This window comes from Oryzias latipes, chromosome 22 (genome assembly GCF_053564925.1).
Source record: "Oryzias latipes strain Hd-rR chromosome 22, Olatipes_Hd-rR_3.1".
NCBI lineage: Eukaryota > Metazoa > Chordata > Actinopteri > Beloniformes > Adrianichthyidae > Oryzias > Oryzias latipes.
This window is the reverse complement of record NC_136258.1, coordinates 15,630,339-15,643,326: the sequence shown is the minus strand read 5'-3', so window position 1 is coordinate 15,643,326 and position 12,988 is coordinate 15,630,339. Positions and strand designations below refer to the sequence as shown.

The window sequence follows — 12,988 nt, the reverse complement described above, 5'->3', positions numbered from 1 at the left end:
ATCTTATTTTTGTTCTAATTTCTTCATATTATGGACCAATTTGAGATAGTAGGATCATTTTTTTCTCAATTCTTTTTCATTTTCCACGCTGGCATCATTACCTATTTTACTATACAGTAGTACATCAGTGTTTTATTTTATTTTTTTTCTTTTCAGATTCCTGACAGAATTTGCAAACCATACTGTTTTTCTTCAGTTGCTACTTTCTGTTTCAGATCAGCTGATGGGATGGGGAGTGTGGGAAGAGGGCCCAACCGCTGGCTGCTCTCAGCATCACCAGAAGCTGCAAGTTACACAACAAAACAAGCAGCAGGATCGGAATTGGATGCTTTTGTACTTTCAGAATAAAACGCCTCTATGTGTTTGTTGTTTTCCTGTAACGCAGTCGGTGTCCAGACTTTTTTGCAAAGAGGGCCAATGTGTGAGCGCCAACCAATGAATTATATGAACCCTTATAATAACATGAAGTGCAAAGGACTAATGATTTTTTTTAATTGGATACTTTTATTTCCACATACAAAACAGAAATACATCTATATACATTTTTTCCAAAATTTATGTTATTTTGTGTTTGAAAACTAAAAATAACACAAATAGTTATCTTATTAAGAAATACAAACCACTGTAGTTTTGATTAGAGAAAGAAAAAAAACTGTTCATTTAGTTTACAAAATGACATTTTAGAAATAAGCTAGAACGTGTCACAGAAGGGTCCGGCGACAGTGTTGCCTCCATTGTCTGTATAAGAGAGTTCTCTCCCATAGACAATGGTAGCCACAGATTTACAACAACTTCTAGTTTAACCAATAACAATCAAGAAATGGTGCACAGTTTTTAAAAGTGCTGGGGGCTGCATGTTGATTTTTATGAAAGGAAGCTGTGGGCTGGTAGAAATATGAATGAAAGCCATGTTGCCTACGGGTCGGAATATGGACATGCTTGTTGAAACATATTATGCATGAGCCCTGTGGGAGCAGCTTCAGCTTGGATGGATTTTTTACGTTTTAGAGAACACACCCTCTTTTTTTCGTTCTTGACCTTTTACTTTGTTTAGTTTATTGAGACCAAATATTTCACAACATTTCCAATGAATGCTATGGGGGGGGGGGGGGGGTAGTGCGTTTCCTGCTTATTTTGTCTTTCATTTGTGTATGAAGAATGCATTGTTTTTTTTCCATGTCAAAAAAGCAAGATGATTTTTGTTGTTGTTGTTAAGCTAGTTTTATTTTGAAAGTACTGACCGGATGTTCCACTTCGGCAGCGCTCGTCTTTTCTCGGACGGGCTTCTTAAGTGAGTGAGAGCTCGGGGGCAGTGGCGCTCTCAAAGGGGCACCATCAACACACTGTCCAGCCCGCCACGTAGAGCTGAAACCATCGGTCAAATTTGAAAGGAAAGAGAGAAAAAACGTTTCATTGGGAGGAAATGTCTCGACAGCGAAGTGCTCCCCCCACGTGAATTCCCGAAGTGGGTTTTGAAGTGATTATTCTTAGGACTCGAGGTAAGAGACATCCTTCGATTTTTTTTACTGGTTATCTCCACAGCAGAGGCAGCCACAACTGTTGTCATTATTATTGTGCGCTTATTTTAATGCCACATTAGGGCGACACACGTTCCGTTATCTCTGGGTATTTCAGAAAAACCGCAAAGTGGCAAAGGTGCTCCCTAAAATGCCGCAATTTGGCGGCTCTAATGACGCGCTGTTGGCTGCGTGGATGGCTGCGTGGCAGCATTTTTATTTTTTATCTCCAACTGTTTTTTTTCCTCCCATCAAGGGTTTCATGCGCGTTCAAAATCCACCTAATCTGTCGCTGGAATCATGTTTGTTGCCAGATAATTTGTCAGTTTTCAGGGGTTTTTGTTCTCCTCCTCTCCTCAACAGTTGGACATCCGCAGACTTTCTGGAATGGATGAAATGGATTGCATAAGATTTGAACTCTTGGCGTGCGCTGGAGGAGTGAACAGGCATGTCAGTCACTCCCTTCAGCCGCAGAACAGGGGGGAGGAGAGGCAAGGAGGTGATCTGCAGATGTTATCTGTGGCATAATAACTTAAAAGAAGGGTTTGACGTTGTTTCACGTACGTCAAGCCAGGTCCCCAAATTGAAGCTAAGCATGCCACAACAGACCCCCCCCCCCCTCCCTCTGTTCTGATCATATAGATTAGTGTCAATGATCAAAAAAAAAATCACGAAAATTTCACAAATTTGCAAACTGCTCCAGGTTTATTTGATCATCTCCCCTCACAAATCTAATAGGTTATCTGCTCTATTGGTTTTGCAGCCATGTGCAGGACATCATCTCAGATCAGCATATGTCTCAGAGGAAACAAGTCCGTGGAGATGCTGCTGCACATTTGGATGTGTTGATGCTGTACAGTAGCAGTGGGCTGCTGAGTGGGTGGTGTAACCTGAGGACAGATGAGTAGGCTTGTGAATCAGCAGCCTGCAGTACATGGGAGCTCCATCAGACGATGTCGACAAAAATCAAAGTTCTTTTAAAGACCTATTCTGATGAAAATCCCGTTTTCTGTGTTCTAAACAGGTTCTTGTGATGTTTATCTGATGATGGAGGGCATATATTAAGAAGATTAATTCGAAAAATGGATTTTCTGAGTAGTTCTTTTATTCAAATCGTTGTAAATCAGGAGCAGACGACAATAAAATGCAGTCGGAAAAAGCTTGCAGCTCTGATGTAGAAGGCGCTACAGCAAACCACAAGGTCTGATGCATCCGGCAGTAGACGACTACATCCATTTGCGTTTTCCTAATTCAAGATGGCGTCTGGCTCCAACATTGCTCGCTGTTTTTGCTACACTACTAATGTTGAGTTGAGAGTGTGAGGATGAGGGGAAGTGAGGGAGGGCTTACTCTTTACCAACCAGTTCTGATGTAGCTCTGCAGAAACTATGTCCTCGAAAACGACTGAGGTTTTTAGATCTTGCCTAACCATAATTTAAAGAGCACTACTTCAAAATGGATCAAAAGATGATCAGAGTGGGACTTTAATCTGATTTACAGAACCGAATTTAAAAAAAAAAGTCTTCTTGTGTTATGAGTGCTTGGGGAAACTTTTCTTGTTTTTGTTTAAAAATCCACATAGGTGGTGGAAATAAAAAAATTAAAAAAATCCCGAAGGGGAAGTTGAGATGTCACGCCGGCTTCTTTGTCAAGTGGCGAGTTTCCTGTTTGTGGGAAAGTCCTTTCCTTCCCTTTAAGAACCTTCAGAGTCACAGTGAGGAGTTCAGTTCACAGCCCTCCCCTCCCCAAAACATTCCAAATCAGACTTAAAAGTTTAATAAATCATTATTATTGTATCTTTCTGCTTCGTATAACACAAAAAGGAGTCCAGAGAAAATGTTCCCAAGAGGGACAAGAAGCATTCCCTCCACGTCACATCCAGTGTCCGCAGCAGCTCTTTGAAGGCCCTTTGTGAAAACGCCATTGTCTGCATGTCTGCCTGCCTGCTGCCACGGTAACACTCTCCGAGTGGCAGCAGGACTAGACTGTTCAGTCAGAATCAACAAATGTCTTGTCAGAAAAATGTGAGAGAAGGGAATAATAGCCTGGCCTTAGCTCGACTTTGCACACGGCACTCAAAACGTGCTAAAAGTTGTTGCTCGATTTATTCATCCAGAGAAAGAATCAGTTTGCTTTTTTAAATTAAAAACAACGTTCTTTAATCACAAATGTACTTCTTTTTGAGCAGAAAAACACACGGCAGCTCCTCCATTTTTAGAAGGACTCATTCAGGCCAGTTTTCCTTTCCTAATGGATGACGCTGCATGAAGGAATTCCTCTGATCATATGTATTTTTTAACCACATCATGCACGGGTGTGGCACCCTGGAGCTGCAGCATTCAGCTCCTGATAGCTTTTGTGAATGTGACAAAGAATGTGTCTAATGTCCTGATACCCGATAACGTTACCCGACAAACTCATTTAGCAGTCTTTAAAGCTTTTAAGCCATGTGAGAACCCATCTACTGTGGTTTGCTTTAGCTTTTAAATATATGTCCTACTAAAAAAACATAATTTTTTTACATTTGCTTTAGCCTGTCAATTAATGTGAGGTTTTTATTTATTTATTAAACAGCAGTTTTATTTTTGTATAATCTTATATTTATGTGTTATTCTGGCATTTTTTCAAAAGTGTAATGTCCCGTTATTCAAAGAAATAAACAACAAATTCCTCCTCGGTTTGCTTGTATGTTTGTCTGCAGCAGACCGGGATGAGTCTGGCTTTGTCTGGTTGTGTTCGGAGAGCGGGACGCTCTTTCATGCAGGATTTTGTTGGAATGTTTTGGCTGAGCAGCTGTAGACCGAACTGCTGACTGATGTTTTACTCACTCCCAGCATGCAGAGCTGTCATTTCCCTTTTTCTTTTCCGTTCTGATAAAGCTTTTATTTTTATGGCCTGCTTCCTCTGGTGTAGATTGCTGTCACTGCATATTAAAGCCATTTAATCCTTGTGCTATCCTATGGGGTCAAGATGACCATTGACATGTTCTCCCTACCATGACAAAGGTGGATAAAGGTGGAAAGATTTCATGTAATCCATGGACACCAGTGAAGATCACAAATCATTGAAGAAAAAAGGTTCAGAGCACTGTCTAGTGGGTCTAGATGACCCAACTCCCAATGTTGAAGTGCCTAGGATAGCACAAGGGTTATATATTATTAGTTAAAGGTAACTACCAACTGATTGTTTGCTTTTTCTTTGCAGATCCAGCAAACATGTCAGGAAAATCCGATGGGAAAAAGAAGTGGGCGGCAGTCAGAGGCCGCCTGGGCTCCTCGCAGGACTCTGACACCCAGCAGGAGGCCAACCTGGAAAGCGCCGATCCAGAGCTGTGCATCCGACTGCTGCAGGTTCCCACCGTGGTCAATTACTCTGGGCTGAAGCGGCGTCTGGAAGGCAGCGATCAGACCTGGATGGTTCAGTTCTTGGAGCTAAGCGGCTTGGACCTCCTCCTGGAGGCCCTGGACCGGCTCTCTGGGCGAGGATGTTCCCGCATCGCGGACGCTCTGCTGCAGCTCACATGCGTCAGCTGTGTCCGTGCTGTGATGAACTCCTCTGCTGGGATCCACTTCATCATAGAGAACCAGGGATACATCCGCAAGCTCTCACAAGGTTGACCCCATGTCCCCGCTTACAAGCACTTCTTTATTCCTATTCATTTCTAGACTGAAAGGAGAGACGACTAAAGAAAATAAAATGTTTCACCATCTGTTTATCTATAGTAGGATGTAGCATTGAAGAAAAAGGAAAGACCACTTATATCCTGTGTTACATAACTGTTCTGTTAATGAATAATTGCTCTCTCGGTTTCATATACAGACACAAATTAAAAAGGATCGTGTCAGGACATTAAAATGTAATCTCACAGCACTTCTATCCTCAGACACTCACATTGCTATTTATATTCCGATGCTTCATAGACAAACATTGGCAGAGAAGCTGTAGTTTTGCTTATGCAGCCTGAAAGTTGTTAGGAAAAAAGCACCCTGCTGGAGTTTGGAGCCAAAGACACGAGGGTTTTAGACATTTATGGAAACTAACCGTGTTCGTTTTGTCTGATTTCCCCACAGCCCTGGACACCTCCAACATCATGGTGAAGAAGCAGGTGTTTGAGCTCCTCGCTGCCCTCAGTATGTTCTCCTCAGATGGTCACCGCCTGGCTCTTGATGCTCTGGATCACTATAAGGCAGTCAAACTCAATTCTACTGTCATTTTTAATGAAACAACAGTGCCTCCTAGTGGCAGCATGTAAAGAAAAACTCCTCCCTGACTAAAGTTTTATTTTTTTTCTTTCTCTCTCTCTCCAGGGCGTGAAGATGCAGCAGTATCGCTTCAGTGTGATCATGAACGAGCTGCAGGCCACAGACAACGTCCCTTACATGGTCACGCTTCTCAGCGTCATCAACGCACTCATCTTCGGCACAGATGATCTCAGGCAGAGAGACAAGATGAGAAATGAGTTCATTGGTGGGAATTGTGTTGAGCTTCTTTTGTTTAGGCTGTAATTCAAGGTGATGCTGATAATGTGATGGGAAGGCAACATGCAAAAGCAGAGCAGGCCAGCAGTGGGAGCTGCTCTGCGAAGCTCAGCATCCCTGCATTTTAGCTAAGAATAGGTCTCATGACCTCATTCTTATTAAAGAAAAGAAACTAGCCTGCTGTGTGTTTTGCATTAATGCAGACTGCATCATGGAAGGTATTTAAATAAAACATACTTGGACCTGTTAAAGGAAATGTAAATAACACTAATTTAATTAAATAACAAGGTTCAATGAAACTTAAAAGAGGTTAAACTCTTTTGGTTCATAATCCAATTTTAAATTCAGAATGTTTCCCTAGTGGCCTTAAGTTTATCCACCAAACTACAACCCAACTGAGCAGCCTCCTGACTGTTACACAACCCCTCCCCCCACCTGCACACCTTAAAACAATCAGCAGCCTGATTAGCCACGCCTCTTTTGTGATTGCTCACCTGTGACTCTCTGAGCAGTCTCCAGAACTAGCTTACAGTACAAAAAAGGCATGTTTTTTTTATTGCAAAGCTTTTCCGATGTTGGAATTATTAAACAATATAATTATTGACTTTGTGCTTGTAAACTTTGCCTTTTCACAGGCCTCCAGTTACTTGATATACTGCCAAAGTTAAGGTGAGCTGCTCCTCTTTTGTTCTCATTTTTTTTTTAGTTGAGTCAGCACAGCTGGTTGTAGAAGAAACTTTTAAAGGCTTATAAGTCTTTCAATTCTGAAAGCTTTGGTCGTTTAAGAGCAATCATCCTTCACTGTTTGGTGTTTAAATCATTTAAGTCGAGTTTCAGGCCCTAACCTGGTTTGTGTGTGGCGTGCAGGGAGCAGGAGGATGAAGACTTGATCATTCAGTGTGAAGCTTTTGAGGAGTCGATGGCTGAAGATGAGGAGGAGCTGTTGAGGGTGTACGGGGGAATCGACATGAGTGATCACCTGGAGGTTTTCACCGCACTCTTTAACAAGGTAGGGAAACATGGAGAAGATGGTTAGGTGGAGTGTTTGTCTCAGCCTCATAATTATTTATGTATTTATTTTTTCCCCTGCAGGTGAGCAGCTCTCCTGCTTCCCTTCAGCTGCTCTCCATCCTGCAGACGTTGTTGGTGCTGGGACCGAGTCGCACCGATATTTGGCTGGCCCTTGAGGCCCTCACAAATAGAGCCATCCTGTTGGCCCAAGACTGTGAGTCAACACTTTAAAACAATTTGTTTACTTGGTCAACAATTGGGAGGGGCTAATGGCCTGATGATGCACAATGGGAAGCAATTATTCAGAACAAGTGATTTAAAGCGTGTGTGTGATAAACTCAGGAAGGCTAAAAGCTTTTGTTTAATGCTGTTATGGCTCGTACTTCAGCTTGTTTGGAGTCCTGTGAGAAGATCCTGCAGCGGCTGATGTTCTCCAAACGGAGAAGCTGTGAAGGTTATCATGAAGTGGACGCGTCTGTGCTGAGGGTGGATAAGGCTGTGCAGACTGATCCGGATCACAAAGAGAAGCCAGACGGAAACAAAGGGTCCCCTCAGAGCTCAATGTGTGCCTCTGCTGCTCCTCCGCCGCCGCCGCCTCCTCCTCCTCCTCCACCGCCGCTACCTGGAGGGCTTAACATTCAACCACCACCACCACCACCACCTCCTCCTTTGCCTGGAATGCCTCTACCACCACCCCTGCCTTGTGGTCCAGGTGTGCCTCCACCACCACCACCGCCGCCTCCTCCTCCACCATTAGGGGGAATGGGGCCCCCACCTCCTCCGCCCCCACCTGGAATGCCTCCTCCACCACCTCCACCGGGTGGGATAGTGGCTCAAAGTGGCCAAGCCCTGGGGTGTGCTGCACCTGGGACATTGCGAAGGTGTCCCACTCTGAAGATGAAAAAGCTCAACTGGCAGAAGCTCCGCTCTGTTACAGGTGAGAGACTTTTTTGCAGATTCTAGACACAGTCTATAATATATGACATGAAAGGGAAAAACAATCCCAGATGTTTGTTTTCCAACATAATAAATCCAAAAAGAAAAAACTGATCCCATGTGTTTTGCTGCCTCTGTGCATAGACGGTCCCTCCATGTGGACTTCAGTGCAGAAGGATCCGCCTCCTCATGAACCGGACTACAGCAGCATCGAGGAGCTGTTCTGCCTCCCTGTGACGGAGTCCAAAGACAAGGGGGCAGCTGCACCCATCAAGAAGGAGCCGAAAGAGGTCTGCTTTGTCTATGATGGCCAGCACTCTGACCTGAAGGAGCTGAATTATGGAATTTATGCTTTTTTGTTTTGTTTTCTTTTCTAGATAACATTTATTGACTCAAAGAAAAGCTTGAATATCAATATATTTTTAAAGCAGTTCAAATGGTGAGATGCTACTTTCAAAGTTTTTTTTCTTTGAGTGGGATTTCTAGCCATTGCTTTAATAACTGGTTGGTCTTTGGTTGCATTTTCAGCACAAACGAGGATTTTGTGGCGATGATCAAGAGTGGAGACCGGCGCAAGTTTGACGTGGAGGTGCTGAAACAACTTCTCAAGCTGCTACCAGAGAAGCACGAGGTTTGTGACGGTCCTTAACTAAATGCTACTTTTTTTTAAAGCAATTTGTAGCAATGCCTGTTTTATTGAAAACAGATTGAGAACCTGAAATCTTTCCAAGGAGAAAAGGAGAAGTTGGCAAATGTTGACCGTTTCTACAGCGCTCTCCTCACTGTGCCATGGTACTGGTCTAGTTTTTTATTCGTTCTAATCTGCTGCTGTTGCCTTTCGACACTTGCTTACTCTTTCCTTCCGCAGTTATAAGCTGAGAATTGAGTGCATGCTGTTGTGTGAGGAGACTGCATCCATGTTGGAGATGCTCAGGCCTAAAGTGAAGCTGTTGGACGAGGCCTGTCATTGTGAGTTGATGTGTGTGTGTGGACATGCAATATCGTCTACGTCTGGTTATTCGTCAGCTAATGTGATTTCTGTGCAATTTTCAGCCATCAGAACGAGCACACTTATACCCAGCTTCTGCAGGCTTATCCTTGACGTGGGCAATTTCTTGAACTACGTAAGAACTCTTCCTCCTTGATGACATTCATGTCGTGCAGCTTTAAAAAAAATTTTTTAACGGTAGCTCTACTTTCAGGGAAGTCACACGGGGAATGCCGAGGGGTTCAAGATCAGCTCCCTGCTCAGGCTCACAGAGACTAAGGCTAACAAGAGCCGCGTCACTCTGCTTCATCACATCTTGGAGGTGCACAAATGACTGTTATAAAATCTCCAAGCTCAAATCTGCCTCCCTTCTTACTCTGGCTTTTTTTTGTTTTTTTTTCGCTTCTTTGCAAAGGAAGCAGAGGAGAACCACCCAGAGTTGTTGGCACTGCCGGATGAAATACAGATATGTCAGAAAGCAGCAGGGTATAGAATCTTATTTTTATTTTTTTAAATGAATAATTAGATTTGTAATGGATGCATAATGTTTTGTCTGCAGAGTCAATCTGAATTCTGTTCAGTCGGAGTGCAGTGTGTTACTGAAACAACTGACCGAAGCGACCAAGAAAGTTTCCAACTCTGACGATGAAGTGAAGGAACAGTATTCTAAAATTCTTCAGGTAAGAGTTCTTGCTGCCAGTACAAGCAGATTCAGCAGCTTCCCACCCCCTCTCAAATTTTCCCATTGCCCTCCCCTACAGGAAAATCTGGAGACCTGTAGTGTTTTGGGTGAGAGATTTGCTGAGATTGAGAAGAAGAGAAGCGAGCTGGCCGTCTACTTGTGCGAAGACGCAAATCAGCTGTCGCTGGAGGAACTCTTCGGGACCATCAGTACTTTCCGAGACCTTTTCATCAAGTCACTGAAGGTGATTGGTGTTAGTCATTTGGATTACATATTTTCCTGCTGTGATGTTTGTTCCGTGCATAAATACACAGCATACTTGAGGCTTCAGCTGGAGAGGGCAGTTCTTTTATTTGGGATCTGCGTATAAATAGACTGCTGCATGACTGGAAGAACTTCAGGTTTCAGCCCAAATGATACAACGGCAAAACCACAGTGTAGACTTTGTTCTTGGCAGAGAGTGACATTGTTTTATTTCATCACTAAAGGAAAACAAAATGAGGAAGGAGCAGGCTGCCAAAGCTGAGAAGAGAAAGAAGCAACTGGCAGAGGAAGAGTCCAAGAGGCAGAAGGGACACAATGGAAAAATAAGTAAGCACTTACAACAGAGCAATGGAAATGGCTAACCCATAAAATGTGGCACTTTTATTAGTTTTCTTTTTTTGTTTTTCCTCTCCAGTCAAAAAAGGCATCGCTCCACAGAACGATGGTTGCATCATTGATCACCTCTTGGCGGATATCCGGAAAGGTTTCAGCCTAAGAAAGACCCGGCCAAGGTGCGATTCGGATAACCTCCCTACTAGTGAAAAACGTAGAGATACCCGCTCGCCTGGTAAGGACAAGAAGTTGCGACTTCCATCCACAGTCCCTAGCTTCGTCCCCGATCCGCTTAACTACAAGCCTGCTTGTAGAAATACTTGTGCTTCCTCGCTGCTGCCAGCTCACCGGCACTTTCTTCTGCTTTTTACGCTGAGTTTTTTGGCTCTTATTGCTTTCAAAATGGCACTACCCTCTATAAAGGAGAGTGGTAAATTTAATTTGTTAAACTTTACAATCAGAACAATCTGCTTCTGTCCCTCAGGTTCAAATGTGAAGTCTGTCGACGAAAAGGCCGCCGAAGCACTTACCACGTCCTCCCCCGCCAAAACTCCGACAGAGGACCGGCGAGGGCTGACAGGAGAAGTGAACGGCTGCCTGTCCCCGTCAGAAGAAACTCAGACAGCACCCCGGCTCAATACAGGGCAAGGAGGAACAGCTACTTCCCCGATCACAACCCCAGGAGAGGCAGCCATAACGGATCCGAAACACCCGGGATGTCTTGTGCCGCCACCGGATGGTCCACGCCCAGACAAGCTCTCCACTTTAACGCTAGATGTGATCTCACCCCTGCCTCCGGCTGAAGCCCCTCTTCAAATGCATCTGCCCACAAATGGCTTCTCGCTAGATTCAAGTGAGACTAGTGTGCTGAGTCCATCCACCCTCTCTGATTTAGACCTGCTGGAGGTAGCGTTGGATAGCACACCATCTGAGAAGCTGATGCCTGAGGATGCAGCAGATATTGGCTCTCCAGTCAAGGAAAGTTTACCTAGCACAGACATGTATGTGAAGACTAGTGTGAGCAGCGTAACAGGAAGTGGGAGGGTGGAAACGTGTCCTAAGACACAGACTGTGGGGCAACAGAAGGCGCAGGTAGAGGGCACCATTGCAAGAAAGTGCAGCCAAGAGGAATTCATCACACGCCTACCTTCAGACCCTAAAGTCAGTGTGACAGCTCTTGACGAGGGCATCGGTGGGTGTGATGTTCCAGATGGGCCAGAGCCAGATCTGCCATCAGCGTCTGAAGCTGTACCCCCCTCCCTTAAACCGGAACCAAAGAAACAAGTGAGGCTCTTTAAGCGCACCAAACAAAAGAGTAATCAAGGTAATCTATCCATTCTCTCAAATAAAGTTCATGTTTGGAATGCTCGTCTCTCAGTGTGTTATAAAGGAAAATCTTTTTTTATTTTGTTTTTAATTTGCTTAACATTTTCCTTATGTATGGGTTATTTATTTGTAAGTAATTTAACAAATATATGCATTTGATTAAAAGAAACTCGGAAGGACTTATTTTTTTGCAGATTTAACATGAATGGATGTAAATCTCAGTCTATTTGAATGCTCTCTTTTCCATTCTGACTCTCTGAAACACAAGGTAACAGTGGAAAAGGACACAGTAAACATAAAACAGGCTGTGTGTTGCAGTGAGGTAGGTCAAATCGGCGAAAGTGTCAATCGGAGCCTATCTGCCTAACGGCCTCAAATCATCGTCCGAGCTTTGTGCCAATAACGCATCATCTGTCATTCTAACTGGACTCTGGTTTTCATGTGTCTGTGTCGTCCAACGTTTAACGCTCGCTATCTTTTAACTACTCAACTTCAGTGGTTATCACTGCTGAAATCTTGCTTTTATGATTCTAATGTCAAACGAGCCAGAAGAAAAGTGACAAAGCACTGCCTTACGCTTCTATTAACTCTTTTTTTAGCAAGATAATCTGACATGGCAGCTCCGGCCTGTCAAGTTTGAGATCATTAAAGTCATTGTGACCAAGTTGTGCCATGAAAGCTGTCACTTTCGTGTCCTCCGTCCATATTTACCTGTCCATTCTCTAAATCTGCAACTGGGGACTGTTTGACCTCCCAACAGTCTCTTGTGCGTCCTGTATGCCGTCTTTTGTTGGTCTGACCTGGATAACACTATGAATGCATTAAAAATATACATTTTCCTAATAAGTGTTGTATGCAAGCCAAAGTTTTTCTCTTTTGATTCTGTAGGCTTATCGGTATATGTAATCGCACATTTCCAAAGCGCAATAAAGCGTTTTTGGTACACTCCATTTCAATATTTTTTTTTTTCTTTCTAGGTGAAACCAGAAAAAGAAAATCAAGAGGAAAAAGAAAATATTAAGACTGAAGGGACGATTTTAACTTTTTGTGAATAAAAATTAAACTTGACTGTTAAAGAGGATTTCAAGAAGATTTTCAACGAGAAGAAAGAGGACTCATTGAGATTGATGGGATTTTTTTTCACTGTGTGGGTGCCAATGGGTCACTTTGTTTTTGTGACCATCAATGAAGTGATATTTAAAGGGGTAGGGGGGTAGATCTTTATATGCTATTGTAATATTCAGTGAATGTGATTTTTGCCATAAGCTTGTGTTAATTGGCAGCATAAAAGAAGACTCAGTATTGTAACAAAATGTTTAATTTATCCATCAAAGATGAATTTATTTGCATTTATATATTCTAAAGAGATGTTGGAATGTAACTTTTAATGTTATATTTTAATAAAATGTTGATCTGTTATCATTTTGTAATGACCAAGTGCAGCTTGAAGGAG

General features: G+C 43.2%; 1 protein-coding gene across 4 annotated transcripts; it reads left to right on the top strand.

Annotated features, from left to right (window-relative positions):
- Positions 1–1,246: 1,246 nt before the first annotated feature.
- Positions 1,247–12,954, top strand: LOC101173754 (inverted formin 2). Of its 4 annotated transcripts, none has more exons than XR_013653146.1 (23): positions 1,247–1,499; positions 4,722–5,129; positions 5,588–5,703; positions 5,825–5,984; positions 6,631–6,664; positions 6,863–7,004; positions 7,088–7,220; positions 7,395–7,943; positions 8,087–8,232; positions 8,320–8,381; positions 8,471–8,573; positions 8,649–8,734; positions 8,811–8,911; positions 8,996–9,066; positions 9,145–9,252; positions 9,346–9,416; positions 9,490–9,610; positions 9,692–9,856; positions 10,101–10,203; positions 10,292–10,388; positions 10,694–11,533; positions 11,804–11,857; positions 12,513–12,954. XR_013653146.1 is itself a non-coding variant. In XM_011490453.4 (23 exons), exons 2-22 carry the CDS (start codon positions 4,733–4,735, stop codon positions 11,854–11,856), a joined length of 3,714 nt encoding a protein of 1,237 aa, XP_011488755.1. In that variant the 5' UTR covers positions 1,247–1,499; positions 4,722–4,732; the 3' UTR covers position 11,857; positions 12,513–12,954. The 4 variants fall into 4 exon arrangements, 2 of the variants coding, with proteins under 2 accessions (XP_011488755.1, XP_011488756.1); XM_011490453.4 differs by having other exon boundaries at positions 10,292–10,444; XR_013653147.1 differs by lacking the exon at positions 11,804–11,857.
- The last annotated feature ends 34 nt before the right edge of the window (positions 12,955–12,988 follow it).